General features: G+C 37.8%; 1 protein-coding gene across 3 annotated transcripts in view; it reads right to left on the bottom strand.

Moving 5' to 3' along the window:
• LOC120543163 (bifunctional heparan sulfate N-deacetylase/N-sulfotransferase 1) overlaps positions 1-18,838 on the bottom strand; it is a 247,751-nt gene that overhangs the window by 9,526 nt on the left and 219,387 nt on the right. For all 3 annotated transcript variants that reach the window (XM_039776066.1, XM_039776065.1, XM_039776067.1), the window contains 3 exons: positions 6,278-6,374; positions 3,477-3,600; positions 2,771-2,945 (listed from right to left, as the gene is read on the bottom strand). In XM_039776066.1, the coding sequence (XP_039632000.1) occupies positions 2,771-2,945; positions 3,477-3,600; positions 6,278-6,374 (396 nt within the window). The remainder of the gene's footprint in view (positions 1-2,770; positions 2,946-3,476; positions 3,601-6,277; positions 6,375-18,838) is intronic.

Below are 18,838 nucleotides of genomic sequence, written 5' to 3'. Positions count from 1 at the left end.
AAACAAAAAAGTTCATGTAAAGCCCAGTTTCTAATTGCACATTTTAAGAATTGATATCAAATTTAAAAAAAAAATAAATCAAAACAAACTATTATGGTGTGCAAAAGTGTTTCTGTGAAACTACTCTGGGATTAATGCTGGAAACAGCTCTTTTTACCCTTTAAACCCTAACCCTTTTTTAACCCTTAAATTACATAGCATCACCTAGACGAAAACGTGCTTGAGGCTATGTCTAGGCTACTACATTTACATTTAAAAATTATATTTAAGTTAAAATTCTCTGTCCAAACTAACATTTTCACATTTTTTTTTTTAACAGAAGTACCTCTGTCCACACTCAAATGACATATGACGTAGCTGTTCACCAACACTGGGCATTGTGTTCATTGGCAGAAACAAAAAGAGAAAATGTCCTTCCTGAAGACGCTTACCGTACAACTGGTAAATTATTTGCTTTTTGTTCATGTATGCAGCATTCAGATTGTACAAAACGTAATTTAGATGCATACAGGTAAGCAATACGCCAAGTACCATGGAAAACAACTTCTTTATTCCTGCCAAGTCAGAATATGGTTTTCTTCCATAAAGGATGACTGACCAGAGAATGAAATGTGGTAATGAGCAGGATCCAAACTGGGAAGGGTCACATAGTAAGCACACATTAACCACAGTGCAATTACAGTCTGTGTTTTCAAAACTCTTTTTTCACCCACCCATAATGCAATGCTGAACAAGCATTTTCAGAAACGTATGGTGCTAGAGAATGTTTACAAAAGTCTCCATTTCTGAAGGTAGTGTGTAGACGAAAGGTGAAAATGGAGACTAATATCCGTGTTTTTAAATGAAAATGTAGTAATGTGGACGTAGCGTAACAAGCTAGTGATGCTAATCTAGGAGAAATGGCATATGTTCTGGAGCTGGGATGTCAAACTCAGATCCAGCGTTCACTTCTTTTCTTTTTTTTTTTTTTAAACTTGGTGACAAATTACTGTCACAACTTGAATTTATTTCTTTTGCCTTAAATGGCTTGCGTTTTACATTTCAGAATCCTTAACGGTTTCTTTTTCCATTAACCAACAGCCAAACAAGGATACAATAATGATATACAGCCAACAGACTATCAGCTAAATCTGGAGTCTCATACTCTATTCTGGGTACGCATTCATTACACTCAAATCAGTTTATTAATTAGAAGCCAAATCTTGCTGTTGCTAAAACACATTATTTAATTCTAAAGCTGGTTATGTATGACAGAATGGAAACACTAACATTTCCAACGTGGCCGATTTCTTCTTACGAAATCAACATCTAAAAGTTTTTGAACCATCAATATCTCTTAGACATTCACTTTTCTCTTTTCAGATATTTTATTGAAACAGATACTATATGGAGGATGCGCAAGTGGAAACAAAATCAAGTTAGCTGGTCCATCTTCCGGCTCACTTTGCACCCTGTTATCATTTGGTTGCTGATAAAGAGAATGATTAGGAGTTCTGAATGTTAGAAAGATAGTCAAAAATAAGGCTAATGTTTGTTCCATTAGAAGCAGTAACTGATGACTAATTAAAAAAGTGGCAGAACTGAAAACCCGTAGCCTTTCAGAATCTGAGCTTGACATTCCTGCTCTGAAGTCAGCAGATGAACTGGAACAGAATTCAGACTTGGGTTGCTATGTGGTAAATGAAGTTTAAAATTAACAAGTTGAAGGTTTTACAATTTAAAATAATTTAGAAGGCTAACAGCATGTTTGGCTACATAGCATGATGCGTAAAGAAGTCAAGGGAAGTTACCTTTAAGATTAACAACACACTTGTGAGGCCTCATCTGAAATATAGTGTGCAGCTCTAGTCTCTGTATTTAAAACTCCAAAGCAGCTATCAGTGCCAGAGTAAGGAGACGCTAGGCTGATTCCGGGACAGTATGTTATAAGGTATGTGGAAAGACTGACGGAGAGGAATCATTTAATTAAAAGCAAACAGACTATGAAGTGTCATAACAGAAGTGTTCAAAATTATGAAGGGAATTAGTATGAAAGAGTCCAACTATTACTATAAATTCATTCATCTCAAAACAATGGAAATTTGTTAAGGTTATATTTTGCATAAAATTGGAAAGTTTTTCTTCACATAGAGAACCACATATTTACGCAGCAGGTTTCCAAGGAATGTGGATGATTGTAAAACTTTAGGGACCATCAAATAGTTACTCAAAAATATTTTACAAAAAAAAAAGCGAATATGGAATTGATAAACTAATCTGGATTGAACAACCTGTCTTTATGAGAATAAGTTTGACAAGTTCAGTTACCCCTCCCTATAAGTCTCAGCCTAAATACATATCACAGCTACTAGCTCATGTCTTATTGGATATGAAACAGCAGTGCAGAAATACACTTGTTAAAACGACATTTATTCAGAACATTAAATATAAAGTTATTTGAAAAATGTTCCCAGTAATGCTGAAAAAAAACAAAGCCTGTCCCTAAAGAAAAGATGGTGAGGGCTATGTTCAACACTCGCTACCTGAATACAAGCTCAATGTGCAACTGTCCGACAAATGTGAGAATACAAAGGGCCCTTTTTTCAGCTTAATGTATCTACTGCAGTGACATATGTCAAACTGAGATAAGTGAAAAGATGGATTGTAATCCTAGTATTTTTAGTCTAGTCATGCACTAAGTTAATGTTACACAAGGGATGCCATGCTAACTCCAAGGTCAATCTACCTGCCTATAAAAATTTGTCAGTTCTATAAACATTTAGTCTCATACCTGGTACCAGGAATATGCTCGGTCAGCTGGGTTGATGAGAATAGTAATGATTTTTGCCTTAGGTAAAAGAGCAGCTGCCCGTTTAGCTGCCAGTTCAGAGTCAAAATAATTGGCACTTTTCTCAAAGTAGAAATCAGAACTGGTGTTGGATGGAATGGGGAAATATTCCATGTACCTAAGAAAAACAAAATTAGAAGAGATGTATTTCCAAACTTTCTGCTTTTCTCTCCGTGAACATCACTATTCAACAAATTACATATTTTCAATGTTTTAATGAGCATAACAAAACAACACATAACTTGTCACAAGTACATGGACTAAAGTGCTTACCTTTATTTCTTTAGGTTATGTAAAAAATTCTACACTGAATTATCTTAAAACCTCTGTCTTTTGACTTAAATATTAGCTGCATACAAATAACACTCTGTTTTACAGAGAGAAAAATATAATGCCTGTGGCCTTAAATGTGTTCTTTAACTGTCATTTTACTAACTGATGTCATCCTAATGCACGAGCACAGATTACTTTATGATTATAGTAACCCTGAAATCTGTCAAAAACACTAACCTGAAACCTGTTATGGCTCATTCTGGCCCCTGTAAAGATTTAAGCACTCTTCAACCAATTACTTTCTAGGAAGATTGTATTACAATTCTGTGCCGTTGTTTCATTATAAACAGTTAAGTATGGATCATAAAACACATACCAGTCAATCCCTTTGTGGTAGTTGTGCCCATTGAAGAACTGAATTTCTTCAAATGTCTCCTTGCTTGGGTAGTTGCTTGTTAGGTCAGGATGCATTCCCAAAAATAAATACAGTGCTGTTGTACCTTTAAGGGGCAGTTAAGCACTAGACATGTTAATTTAGGCAAATTAAAAAAACAACAACAACAACAAACCACTATATACAGTATATGTATGTTTAAAGAAATAAATGAACCTGACAGTTCCTGCACAGTTTTGCAGAGGGAGATAATACTCCATTGAGGCCACAGCAAGTTCCACCCTGCTGATTTCCAAGAATGTGCAGTTGCATATTGTAACCAAAAGCTTCACACTCTTAACAGGCATGAAGAAATATACTAATTAGCCAATTTGCATAATCATGCATACTAGTGATTAAGATGCCAACTTTACAATGCTTCAGTGTCTCAGACTACAACTATCAGCAGGAGTAAAAAGTTCCACTAATAATGCCTGCAATTTGAAACTTCAAAGTAATAAAAATGAGATGTACTAGATCAAAAAATACAGTACATAATATATAATTCATCCACCAAATAACATTTAGTCACTAAATGTCTGTTAAACACTGCATTTAACACTATATAGACTACTTTCACTAAATGTTTCAAGTACAGTATTCCTTATCCAGTAAAACGCTACAGAAATCTAGACTTGACAAAGGTAAGAAAATAACAGAGGAATATGAAGTGTGGAGAACATTGAAGGAACCACCATGAGTAACAAATACAACTTAAAACAAGGGTTTAAGATAAAATGGAGGAATGTGGAGTATGATGTGGTGGTAATAAAGAGGGAGAAGTCAGCGGTGTGTCATGTCAAGTAGGAAAGCTAAGAAAAAAAAATACAGGACTAATGAGATGAAACCAAATGATCTGTACCAGTTTTAAATAACGGCAAGTGGATAGGGTTTCAAAAATATTATACCAACGGGCTTCAAAAACAGATTTTCTTTTATATTGTAAATAAATAAAATAGCTCCTTTAAAAATATTGCACTTTGGAGTGGTTAAAAAAAAAAAAAACACTGACATGAACTTGTGATACTCTTTAGATGATCTAAGGCTATTACTGGGCACACAGTAAATTAATACTTCAATGGGGTACTAACATGAAATCACCTTACAATCCAAACAACAATCTATTTTACAGGGATTAAAAGCCAAAATCCTTTTAGGAGGCTTCAGGGATGAAGGATACCGTGAGGGTAGTTAAGAGTCAGACAGCAACTCTGTGTGGCAATGTGAAAATGTGCATACTCTAGGAACAGGTAGCCCAGAAATGTCATGTTGCCTGAAACAGGAGGCAGAGGGGATCACACTTGACACAGGTGCTGGGTGTGGGGCTTTGAGAGAGACAGAGACAGTGGGCAGGGGTTGGGTTACCCTATTTAAAATCATGTTTGGTTTCCCTAGGTTGCTAGAGGACAAACAATACACATTGAAATTCAGAAAGGAAAGGCATGCGGTCAGCACTAGGGTACCAGTGTGATATGATGACCATTACCTGGTAACAAAAAAAGAAATGGGAGCTAAGAAAGAAGAGTGCTTTTGGTAATACAGAACAGGTTTGAAAAGTATGACCATATACACCCAGGGATCACATTATTAGGTCTGCCTACTCATTAAAAGCTGTTCCTCCAAACAGCAAAATATTAGGACTCCTACTCATATACAGCATACAGACATGATCAAGTTTAGCTTTGTTTGACCAAACACTAGAAAGGGCAAGACCAGTGATCTAAGAGAACTGAAATGCGGTATGATTAGGAAGGGTATACAGTATATGCTCAAATACCATCTCTTTCCAATAGTCGTATGCAGAAACACATCCCTAAATACAAAACTCTTTAGACCTTGAAGTGGATGTGCTCCATGTAGCAAAGACCAGAAAGATGAGGTTACATCGATCGCTAAAACTGGATTCGTAAAGACTGGAAAAATTCAACTGGTCGGACAAATGTTGATTTCTGCCAAAACATGCATACTTTGGGGCATAATTTGGAGTAAACAACACGAATCATCCTTATATCAAAGGTTCAGAATAAAGGCAGAAATATCATGATGTGTATTTTTTTTAAACAGTAAATAAGTGATTTTTGAATACCACACCATAATTAAGCACTGTTGTTGACCGCATGCATCTCTTTTAGGGCAATCCTGAAACTTTTTCCAATGTATGAGGCACAACCTCACAAAGCATTTATCATCTTAAGCTGGTTTCAGTTTACTCCTTTGGACTGCATAGTCAACACATCTCAAAACAATAGAGCACTTTCATGATGCAGTGTAACAGGAGGTTCGCAGCATGAATGTGTGACCAGTTTGATACTATCGATTCAGCATGGGCCATAACCTCCAAAGAATCCATGCAAAGAATACCACCTGGTACTAGATTGGTTAAACCTACTAAAGTGGCCACCGAGGGGAATTACAAAATGGCTCATACTGACAGCATTGGATGCAGTAAAATCTAAGAGACAAAACCTAAATCGTGCACCTCTGCTGTGCTTTGAAGATGGACTAATGTATTTAGCTTTGCAATACACAATCGTGTAAGCAGATCAGGTACAGGAAGACCCTTGGGGCTGTTATTTAAACCACAGTGGTGGTGATGTTTTTATTGGGAAATGATCTACGCAGAAATGGTAATTTATTTTTGTCAATTTACTTCTGTTGCAGTATTTCCCATCATTATCAGACAGGTACCATGACTCTTCTTACTCATCTATTTTGAAATCTAACTTACAAAAAAAAAATGTTACCTGTTTTCTGAGGTCCAATAATGAGCAATTTGGGAAACCTGTCACATGTTTTTTCTTTTGACCAGATATCCTTATGTCGTTTATCTTCACAGGGATCCTGAAACAAAGGTTGGAGGGGAAACAAAAGAAATCATAACCCATGTGAACCAAGTTAAGCTTTTGTAACCTGTGGTCATTAAATGCATATTTCATGGTCTTTTAAAGAGTCCACTACCCTAATATGCCAGTTATCTCTGTGAACGTTTCAAGCAGAAAATCTGCAACAATTCAAAATAGCACAGAGCATGCCGGAATACCTAACAACTTTAAAATGAGTCCCTGCCGGGTTAATTAGCTTTTTCATGGAACAATAACATTTGAATCACAAATTTTCCCAGGAAAGTTTCCCACTGGGCAAAGAAAAAAGTTCTCTGTCATTTATGCTGGCAACCATGAGAATTAGGCTGAAAGCTTTTGAAAAATGAAAAACAAAATGTGTCATTACTATAAATGTAAAAAAAAAAAAATAGCACAAACATTTGTAGAAAGATGGAGCTCATCCCAATAGCAACCAGCCCAGAAAAGGAACCAGTACTGGATGAGATCAAAACAGACCACACACTATCACCCTTCACTCACTCAGTATTTACTCACACTGTGCTAATTTGGGGTCACCAATCATTGATGGAAATGCCTTTGGTTTATGAAAGGGCACTGGAGTGCACCAAAGCATAAAGAAATACGCAAACCCAATCCAGGTATGCAATTTGGGTTGTAACCTGTAGATGGCACCAGTGAGCTCCCAAACCCTCCAACACACCAACAGAAGTATCAGTTCAAATACCGATTTATTTTCACAAATACCTCTACAGGTGATGTACAAATACTGCACAAGCACAATTCCTCTTATTTTCTTTGTCTTTTTCCCTCTATTTCCTCTCCTTTTACTCCTCCAGACAAGCTTTGTCTACATCCACCCGAGTCTGGCTCGCCTGGATGAGGTCAGGTGGCTTCTTCTATGTCAGACCCGGAAGCACTTCTGGTGTGACTCCACTACAGGTAGGACATACTTCTGAGTCAGGCAGAGGTTCCTTGACGTGGGGATAATTTGTCCTTTTACAGCCCCCCTGATTGACATGCATGGAACACATCAGGGCTACACCACTGGGCTACCTTTCCCAGCTTGCCCCGCAGATATCCATGTAGGCACCATGGTCCAGGAGAAATGCCATCTATTGAGTCAGGGGAGGAAACAGTTCATACAATTGGTCTCTAACTGTCCTTCCAAACTTTATTCAGCATTTTTCAGTTTTACTTCATTCCTGCTCTGCCTTGCTTATACAACAAAGATCTCCCAATTCAATTTTACATACATCAATAGTTGGCTGCGGATTCAATTTGTATTGCGATTGTTAAAACATTGTGATTTTCTAAGTACCGCAATTTTTAATTTTGAAATCTTTTCTGGGCGGCACAGTGGGTAGCGCTGCTGCCTCGCAGCCAGAACACCCGGGTTCACTTCCCAGGTCCTCCCTGCGTGGAGTTTGTATGTTCTCCCCGTGTCTGCATGGGTTTCCTCCCACAGTCCAAAGACATGAAGGTTAGGTGCATTGGTGATTCTAAATTGCCCCTTGAGTGTGTGTGTGTGTGCCCTGTGGTGGGCTGGCACCCGGCCCGGGGTTTGTTTCCTGCCTTGCGCCCTGTGATGACTGGGACTGGCTCCAGCAGAACCCCGTGACCCTGTAGTTAGGATACAGCAGGTTGGATAATGGATGGATGGATGGATGGAAATCTTTTCTCCCAAGTAATGTATCAATAATGGAGATAAACACTTCAACCAAAAATTCCACCTGTCAAAAGTAAGTTCTTCATTAAATTCTACTTAAAAAATGAACTTTGCAGCTTTCACAATATGGCCATATTCAAGTTGAATTCTTTATTGACTTTTTTTAAAAATCCAAAGCAAGTCCATGCTGTAGATTTGAAATAAAATTGCATAAAGGGGACAGACCTTTCCAGATATGTTTTCTTTTGAGCTGTAACACAGGCAGGACGCTTTATGGCACAGTAGCCGCAGTTCACATAGCTTCAGCCTGTTAGTAAAATCTAAAAGTGTGCAACAGGGCATAAATTATGTATACTTATACCAGCATACAACTGCACACTTACTTTCGTTGGTATGATGCTAGTAATTTAGCAGTGTAATTCATTTTATCAAATTTAGCCTAATAATTCAAAGTGTACACCTTTATTCTTTAAATAAAAACGTACATTTTCAATTCCTGTATCGATTATTTTTCTCCACTTGCTCATGAAAATAATTTTAGCTGCCAAACTATTAAACACCAAATAAACATGTCCAAAGGCTTCATAATGAGAACAAGTCCCCAAAACCTCCTGACCTTCATTCATTTCCCATTTTACTTTTCAAAAGGCAAATTTAAGCCACCTGTGTTTTTCTAAGAGCACTGATTTTCGAAGCTACAATTGCAACTTTGCATTGGTTTACTAACCTATTAATTACATGAAGTAATTGGGTTTATTATATGTGGTCAAGCCTGGATATGTACAAGGGCACTGCGACAGTGTGGTAGGAGTGACAGATGCGTTTAAGGTGGAGGTGGGATTACATCAGGGTTCAGCTCTGAGGCCTTTCGTATTAGCAATAGTAATGGACAGGTTGACAGAGGAGATTAGACAGGAGTCCCTATGGACTATGATGTTTGTGGATGACATGGTGATCTGCAATGAGAGCAGGGAGCAGATTGAGGAGAGATAGTGGAGATATGCTCTAGAGAGGAGAGGAGAGGAATGAAGGTCAGTAGGACCGACAGAATACATGTGTGGGAATGAGAGTGAGGTCAGAGGAATAGTGAAGATGCAGGGACTAGTGTTAGCAAAGGTTGATGAGTTTAAATACTTCAGATCTACAATACAGAGTAATAGGGAGTTTAGAATAGAGTGCTGGCAGGATGGAGAAGAGTATCAGGAGTGATTTGTGACAGACGGGTACAAGCAAGAGTAAAAGTGAAGGTCTACAAGATGTTAGTGAGACCAGCTATGTAACTGTGAATTGGTTGAAGACGGTGGCACTGACAAAAAGATAGGAGACAGAGCTGGAAGTGGCAGAGCTAAAGATGCTAAGATTTGCATTGGGTGTGATAAGGATGGACAGAATTAGGAATGAGTACATTAGATGGTCATCTCAACATAGACGGTTTGGAGACAAAGCCAGAGAGGTGAGATTATGTCAGTTTGGACATGTGCAAAGGAGTGATGCTGGGTAAATTGAGAGAAGGATGCTAGGGATGTAGCTACTAGGTAAGAAGAAAAGAGGAAGGCATAAGAGTAGAGTTATGGATGTGGTGAGAGAAGACATGTAGGTGGTAGTGTGACAGAACAAGATGTGGAGGACAGGAAGACATGGAAAAAGGTGATCTGCTGGTCATCATGCTGGTGATATATGGTCAAGGCAAGAGGCCTATTAGGAGAGAGTGTAGACTTGAAGGCCAAAGGACTAAAAGTCACACATGATCAAGTCTTACCCGACACACCTCCAATTATGGAAATCTGCAAATTATATTGTACTTCTATTATATATCATGAATCATGCCAACATCATGAATAAGGATAAACTAGTGGATTTAAAACAAGAAACAGTAAAACTCCAAGAAGTAATTAATAGTCCTTAACATACAACACAAGAAACACACACGTACATATAGATAGGTCAGTTGTGTACGTGAATTAATTTTACATTGGTTTCCATCCAAGTACAGAGAAAAGCCAAATAATGTGACGTGGCCAATGGCTTGCTGTACTCTGAATTCTCAACCTATCATGTACTGCAGTCCACTGGGCTGCTTCTACATTCTCCTACTCTTCTCTTGTGCTTCTGTATGAAAAGGCCAGAGCAGTCCGATTCTTTTTGAGAATCTCAAGTCCCTTAAAAGTGAGTGGTAAGCTGCTGGGATGTTCTGTAATTCAATTGTGGCCAGCATACTGTTCTCTGCTGTGGTCTGCTGAAGGAGGGTCACATTATCTGTGACACCAGTGACCAGTTTCTACTAATAAGAAGGGCAAGACATATACAGAACTAAACTTGGACCCATTGGGGACCATGGCAGAAGGCAGACTGATGGCAAAATAAAATATCATTGTTACTAACTCTGTCTGTCCTTTTCATGATGTGCTGTCCTGGAGCTCCTTTAGTCTGGGGCTTAGTTCACTATTTTGTGCTAAGTGGATCTACCAGGGCAATTTTTCCCCCCTATTGTATTAAGACTACTGTTTAACGCTTCCTTTACTGCCTGTACAGACACCCTGGCACATGGACATTATTATTTTGTGGGCACTGTACATTAAATACACACTGGGTACATTTTGTATATGGGTATGGTCTATGTATTAGTAAGCACTTTACTGTTTTACATTACAGTATATACAGTATATGTACATTTAATGCTTCTTGAGAAGCAACTCGATCTTTCCTTGAGATAAATAAATCAGTGTGCATTTCTATTCATGGATTCTAGATTTATATGGAGAATAAAAATTGTCAACATATGTGTGTGCACAAGAAGGACCTGCAATGGACCACCATCTCTCTGCCTTGCATCTGATACTGCTAGTATAGGCACCCCCTTCAACGACCCAAAATATTACTTAACTGCACTTTGTATGTCTGAAATTCAAATTCAGTTAGGCTTGGACAACAACACAGCATAAAAAAAAAAAATAAAACATTCACTGTTCCACTTTGTAATCATACATGCTGCTTTTACTGTCTCCCTAAAAGATGGAGATCACTGACCATTATTTACACTTGTAGTAAAGCACACTGATGCCTCATTGACACAACTTTTTCATTAATGGCATGACCCAGTAATCTGAAAATAAACATACTTATCAGTTAGTCTATTAAATATAAGCTGGGGAGAAACAGAATTCTTCACTTCAGGTGCTTATTATCTTCATAAACATATAGAAAAAGATGCATATGCAGAGATTAACAACCTCTTGTTCATATGTAAATATATTTCATTTATCAGCACTTGCTTTCCTGCAAAACAATTCTATGTACATCAACCAGTTCTTTTATATAAAATCAATTGAGGGAAAATCGGTATGGAATGGTCTATACCGGGGGTCTCCAACTCCAGATCTGGAGAGCTACTGTGGCTGCAGGTTTTCATTCTAACCCTTTTTTTAATTAGTGTGGAGACTGTGCTGCTAATTAACTCTTTGTCTTAATTTTAGTTGATACACAACTTAAGACTCAGGCCCCTTAATTATTTCCTTAATTAGCAACCAAACAATTTTAAGACACAAAATGTACCAACACATAAACAACAACTTGCGTCCATCACACAGTAACTGAAAATAAAGAAAGGTGAAGGCCTCAGTAATGTTGATCTGCTCAGGTCCACAAAACATTCTGACAGCGCTCTTAAAAAATAAATTCAACAGTTTTGGAAATGTCTGCCATGGCAGAATGAGCACCATGGAATTAAATAACGGGTTTAATTAGCAATGAGAATTGGCTTTAAATTAAGAAACTGAATGAAGTGAAGTTGGTTGGAGTTTGAGGCCCCAACTTAGTTGCTCATCTGTTGGCTCACTTCACATCAAATTTATGTTTTAGGTGCCGTTTAACGAAAAAAAGAATCAATTCAGTGGTCAGAGTCTCAAGAAAAGTCAATTAAAATAAAGGAAAATAGTTAATTAGCAGCAAAAACTGGTCACTAATTAAGAAAAGAGTTAGAATGAAATCTTGCAGCCACAGTAGCTCTCCAGGACTGGAGTTGGAGACCCCTGGTCTATATAGTGCTTTAATTACAATACAATACAACTAATTTTACTTTGCAAAGCTATACATGAGTTCATTAACATATATAATATTTATCATGTAGACAAATAAATGTAAATGGAAATTGAATGAAGGGAACAACTTTAATAATATTTAATTTGAAATTAAACATGTTGGGTCAAATGAAGTAAACAAGCTGCATAGACAGACAGACTGGTATGGGGTGGCCTAATGTTTCTGTGCTCGTCCACCTTTACATATTTATTACTTTGTGTGTTCATTTGTTTCTTTTTATCATCTTGCATGCGCTCTGGTAGGTCAAACAAGCTGCCAGTTATCTTCACTCATAAATTTCTTTGTGTGTGTGTGAGTGCATGCATGTGCTTGCATATGGCCCCCCATGTGTTCATTTAAATAAATCATGTATTTCAAAAACTACTCATCTAAACATTTTCCAAATTAATAGTCTTGGTCCCATGACTAAATGGAGCAGACTGCAAAAATCCTGGCTAAACTAAACAATTCCTGCAACAATCATTGCTTGGACAAAAGTCAAACTGGTTCTGAAGGATGTGGGAATAAGCACCGAACACAAGAGGCGTGGAGTCTGTTACAAGACAAACGTGATGCAAGTTGTTTAAAGAAGACAGGTCAATTTTTAGAGACATTATCATTATACATGTGTCTCAGTGTGCAGGGCAGATATCTCAGAAACTGCTTGTTCTACATTTTTGTATCTTTGTTTGGATGGATTTATCCAGGAACTCTACACAAATCAACTTTTTTTCCCCCTAATTTTAAGGCACGAAAATCAATTTTGATTTTCAACAGACACACACAGGCAGCATGCTGAAATCCAACTTTCCTCAATGATTTGAATATTTTAGAATTAGAATATGAACTTAACTTGATACTGAATTTTTGACCCCATCACTAAACTTCACTTTACATGGAAGTTAAAAAAAAAAACACACACACACATAGGAGAATGAAACAATTATTGAAAACCATTTTGTAACTGCTTGGAATTCTTTATCACGTGGACAGGCCACTACCTCCACTGGATTACAAAAAGTTAAAGGAGTACAAAATATGCAAAACATTATAATACAGTCAGCTTTGGTAGAATAAATGAGGACTTGTTATGTGTCATTATTATGTAATATGAATTGTGAAACCAAAAATGATGACGCAGTAAAGCAAAAGTGAAATTACAAATAAAATATCACATTAAATGTGGGTGTGTTAAATAAACCGACACCTGCAAATTACTCCGGTATGAATAAGACCGGGTGTGTGCTTGAGTCTGCCCCTCAAAGGACTGCCTTAAACCCGACACTGCCAACAGATTCTGGCTCCTTGCCACCTTTTGATAGAAAAAGTGTGTTTACAAAATGGATGGATGATTATTATTAAGCTTGCTGTAACATATGAAATGTCATATTTGAGAGCTTAATCATCAATGACTGAAAACTCTGACAACAAGCCTTAATTACCAGCAACTGTCAGCTCTGCTTCTTCATTCTTGGCTTGGTAGCCGCAGGAGTCACTGTTGCACTGTTAGTGAAAGCTATGATTATTACTGACATGCAAATAAATGGTTGAATTCTGTAGTACAGAAGCATTTGAGGGGGGGAAATACAGTTATATTTATTTATTGTGTTTATGCTGTTATTCTTGAAACAACTGTGTACAGAGTAAGCACTGGCAACTGAAGCAACTCCTAAAACTTATTAAAAGAGAAAACAGGTAAATGTTATTTCATAGTGATGAAAGTATACAGTTGACAATATATCTTTCTCCAACCCTCTTATATAAATAATGTTTAATTCTTTATTCATTTTGCTTTGATTTCAGTAGCAAGTCTTTGGATTATTTTCTAGTAATTTATTTCCTTAGCCTTCTTTTCCAGATGGGTCAGACAAGTCAAAATTACGAGAAGATGTGGACACTCTTCTTTAGACAAGTCCATACACTCTCTGTAGGACCAATGCCCAAGTTCTGACAGCGCACTTCTGGGTATTAATTTTCCTTTTTGTTAGGCCATTCAGTGGATGAGTTGTGTTTAAGATGTCTGTCACGTTGAAAGGTAATTTTTTAAAACTAAGCTTTCTGATAAAGAATGTCAGATTTTCAGCCAAAATATTTTGATATTTGAAGCTATTAATTTTCCCTATATCTTGATCAGAGTCCCTAAGGTTGATGTTGTCACAATTAAGCGTGTCTTTCTGCTCAACACATCTTTTGGAGTTAAAGCCAAAAATATATTATTCCCTCTACTCCAATCTGTATAGATTTTTCAAAACACATCCATCCATCCATTATCCAACCCGTTGAATCCAAACACAGGGTCACGGGGGTCTGCTGGAGCCAATCCCAGCCAACACAGGGCACAAGGCAGGAACTAATCCTGGGCAGGGTGCCAACCCACCGCAGGACACACACAAACACACCAAGCACACACTAGGGCCAATTTAGAATGACCAATCCACCTAACCTGCATGTCTTTGGACTGTGGGAGGAAACCCACGCAGACACGGGGAGAACATGCAAACTCCATGCAGGGAGGACCCGGGAAGCGAACCCAAGTCTCCCAACTGTGAGGCAGCAGCGCTACCACTGAAACACATTGAGTTCTTAAAAACACTCATTCATAACAGACCAATCGTACTAACCTAAGTGTGGGAGGAGAGGTGGTTATGGACTGCATGTACTGTAGCCCTTTATCAAATAAGTTACCAGCAGCTATGAATCAAAGAAGTTCCAACAAAAACAAAAACATAAGCATTCTTGCACAAAAATATCTGCATATCCTATTTGTTTTCTCAACATACCACCTGAAGACATCTAGCACTAGGAGTGCTCACCCTCTTATAAACATAAGGCGGCCAACGTGGACTTTAAAACAGAGTATTGTTTCACATGACTAAATTGTCCCTTTACTGCTCAAACAGTATTGATCTAAAAGTTACTTAAACAGTTTATAAAGCATGTATTATCTTGAAAATACCAAAAAGTTGAGTTTTGTTTAAATACTAATTTATGAATTCCATTTTAGCGGATAGAGCTACCATCTTTGTTGTTTAGTTTTATCCCCCATGTGACTGAATGCCTGCTTTACGTAAACTCTTAACTGTTGAGTTATCGGCACTGCTAGACTATACAAAAAAAATTGTAACCAATTGCACAACTACTGCTCAAATGATTTTCACTCAATTTTGTATAAGGATTGCTGTTGCTTCAACTCAAAAGTATAGACTATACGGCATATTGGGGGAGAGAGGTGGCAACTGAGAAAACAGCACTGGCATGGGGTCTTCAGTTCCCATGAAGCAGCAGTAAATCACTGGGGCTGTTGTGAAGACAGAGTCAACAATGTGCATAAAGTTTTGCACCAGCCAAATTAGTGTCTCATCTAAGTCTGTAGGTATAGCTATTTCTTCTCAACCAGTTGGGATAACAATTCCATTGTCTGGCTGGATTACACCTTTTATTTAAGAGTACATAATTTTGTGTCATCATAAATTATGTTTAGCCATGCTGAACTTCCAAAACACAGTTTTTTCCCCTGTCCACATAAGAAGCATAACAAATATAACAAACAAGAGGAGAGCATTCAAGCCATCAAGCCCGATTGTTCAGCTAATAGCTAAGCTGCCCCAATATCTCATCCAGATTCTTCTTAAAAGTTGTCCAGATTTCTGCTTCAACTCCATGTCTCTTTAGTTTGTTTAAGAGTCTCACAACTCTTCACTTATACCTGAGCAATATGAGGTACTTCAGCTAGGTCACTATATGAACTTCAGTGGCAGGGCTGCCATTCTGAGTAGCACCTACAGTTACAGCCAGTCACTCAAGCACTTTTGTAATGATGCCCTGCACTATGCCATTCAAACTTCAGCCATGATACAGACTGGCTTAACTGGGCAAGGGTAGAGTTAGAAGGTGATGGATTTGCTTTCACATGAATTGTTTGATTGTACAACTTTAAAATATGATGTGAGGGTTGTTTCAGTACAGATTAACAGATATCCTAAATTCAGCTAACCTCCTACACAAGGACCTGAAGAGAGAGACAGAAAGAAAAAAATCATCAGATATGAACTTACCCATGGAAAATTAAGTTTAAAGAAAATAAGAAATAAACATCTGTTTATTGGAAGATAGTGTTTTGATATACATATACAGTGTGGTGTTTCAAGAAATAAGGTATATGTTATGGAAATGAATCATTAGTGCTGGTGGACTTACTAGAAATTGTGTTTAAACAATTAAAAAGAGGAAAGTGAGGGCTATATATAACATTCTGTGGAGCACAAATTGAGGATGGTTATGATTAAGCTGAAAAATGCACTTTCAAGTTGGAATAATGTGTTCAGGTTTTTCTAAAGAAAATGCAAAGGAGGACTAATGCAATAAATTCAGAACTGTAGGCTATGAAGATATTTAATCTTTTCAGTCAATGCAATTGGGGACTAAGGGTACAGTGCATTCAGAAAGTATTCAGGCCCCTTCACTTTTTTTCACATTTTCTTACGTTGCCGCCTTATGCTACAGTCATTTAAACTGATTTTGTCATTGACACAAATATTCAGACCCTTTGCTATGACTCTCAAAATCTGGCTCAGGTGCATCCCATTCTATTGATCTTTGTTGAGCTATTTCTATACCTGTGGTCGTTTGCACTGATTGAATATGATTAGGAATGGCACACATCTGTCTATACAAGGTCCCACTGTTGGCAATGTATTTCAGAGCAAAAATGAAGCCATGACGTGAAAGGAATTCCCTTCAGGGCTTAGAGATAGAATTGTGTCGAGGCACAGTTCTGGGGAAGGCAAAAAAAAAAATAATAAATCTGCCTCACTGAAGGATCCCAAGAGCACAGTGGCCTCCATACTTTTTAAATGGAAGACACCCAGTCAAACAGAGCACTCGGGGAAAGAGAAGTGACCAAGAACCCAATGGTCATTCCGGCAGCGCTCCACAGAACCTGTATAGAAATAAGAGAAACGTATAGGAGGACAACCATCACTGAAACACTCCACTGATCTGGGCTTTACAACAGATTGACCACATAGTAGCCAGTCCTCATGAAAACATACATAAAAGCCTGTTTGGTGTTTGCAAAAAAGTACCTAAAGGACTCTCACAACTGTGAGGAACAAGATTCTCTAGTCTGATGAAGTCACACTGTTTGGCCTTAATTTTAAGCATCATGTTGTCTATAGGATAAAAGGCACCTGCAGAATACGTTTCCAAATGGTGATGCATGGTGAAAGCAGCATCATGCTGTGGGTTTATTTTTCAGCAGCAGGGGACTGGAACACTAAATAGGATTGAAGGAAAGCTAAACAGAGCAAAGTACAGAAATAGTCCTAAAAAAACCTGCACCACAGTGCTGTGGACCTCAGACTAGGTCAAACATTCACCTTCCCAGAGAACCATGAACATAAATACAAAATGAACTCTGTAGATCTGTTTGATTGGCCTAGCCAGAGCTCACACTTAAACTCAATAAAACATCTCTAGAGAAACCTGAAAATAAGCTTTCCACCAATGGTCTCCATGAAACGTCACAGAGCTTGACGGGATCTGCAGAGAAGAATGGCAGAAAATCCCCCAAAACCAGGCGTGTGAAGCTTCTCACATCATACTCAAGATGACTCCAGGCTGTAATTGCTGCCAAAGGTGCTTCACTGAAGTACTGAGTAAAATACCCAATATTTTTCAGTGCCTATATGATACTTCAGTCTTTTATTTTTAATAAATCAGCAAAAATCTTTAAAATCCTGTTTTTGTTTTATCATTCTGGGGTACTGAAAAAAAAAAGAATTTAAATGATTTAACATAAGGCTGCAACATAAGGTGTGAAAAAAGTGAAGGGATCTGAATATTTTCTGAATGCACTTAAGTCTTTAAAATGACAGAGGGAATACAAAAGGATGGGCAGGCATGGTGTTTCAGTGGTTAATGGCACTCTATTGGTTTGATGTCCTGTGTTCACATTTCTTTGTGGAGTGTGCATATTAAGTTATCTGCCAATTCTAAATTATCCCCACATGAGTGTGGGTCCTGCGCATAAGTCCTCTGATGGGCTGGCATCCACACTGGTTAGGCATAATTACACACGTTTTCTTACCGAGTTCTTGCTTGGCTTCAGCCTTGTACTAAAACATAAATAAAGCTTCTAATCTAGAGTGGTAATGTGCAACCAGAGTCTTATCTGTGATACAAGAAATGTAAATACTTGAAATTTTAACAGCCAACATATTTTAAACAAAACTGCACAAACAGACAGTAGAAGATTAGGAAATTCCACTCCTACATACTCAGTAGCAAGGCACCAGATTAACAGAAATAAAACCTTGGGCTACATACAAATTTAAATTATATCATATTCTATCAGACCAGAAAAAGATAATATGATGATGTCTTTTAACTACAACTGGCATGCTGCAATACAAAAATGGCTGATTTTTATATATGTTGAGATTAACAAACGTCTTACTTCCAGTTTGTTTTGAATCAAGTGGACAGCTGACAAGCCCATCAATTTAATTTTACTATGCCGCTGCACTGTCTAAAAGGTATTAAAGATTTTGCCAAAAATACCATCCCCACCCAAGACAGCAGCACCAGAATTACAGCACTCGTCAGCTAATTATTAACTTGATTTTCTGGACAGACAGGGACATAAGCGTACACCAGAACAAGAAGACAGGATGATTAGTTAAGGTAAACCCAGTGCGGAGGTAAAACAATTAGGGCAA

Source organism: Polypterus senegalus, chromosome 13, assembly GCF_016835505.1.
Source record: "Polypterus senegalus isolate Bchr_013 chromosome 13, ASM1683550v1, whole genome shotgun sequence".
NCBI classification, from domain to species: Eukaryota; Metazoa; Chordata; class Cladistia; order Polypteriformes; family Polypteridae; genus Polypterus; species Polypterus senegalus.
The sequence above is the reverse complement of the archived record's forward strand: the minus strand, read 5'-3'. Positions and strand labels throughout refer to the sequence as shown.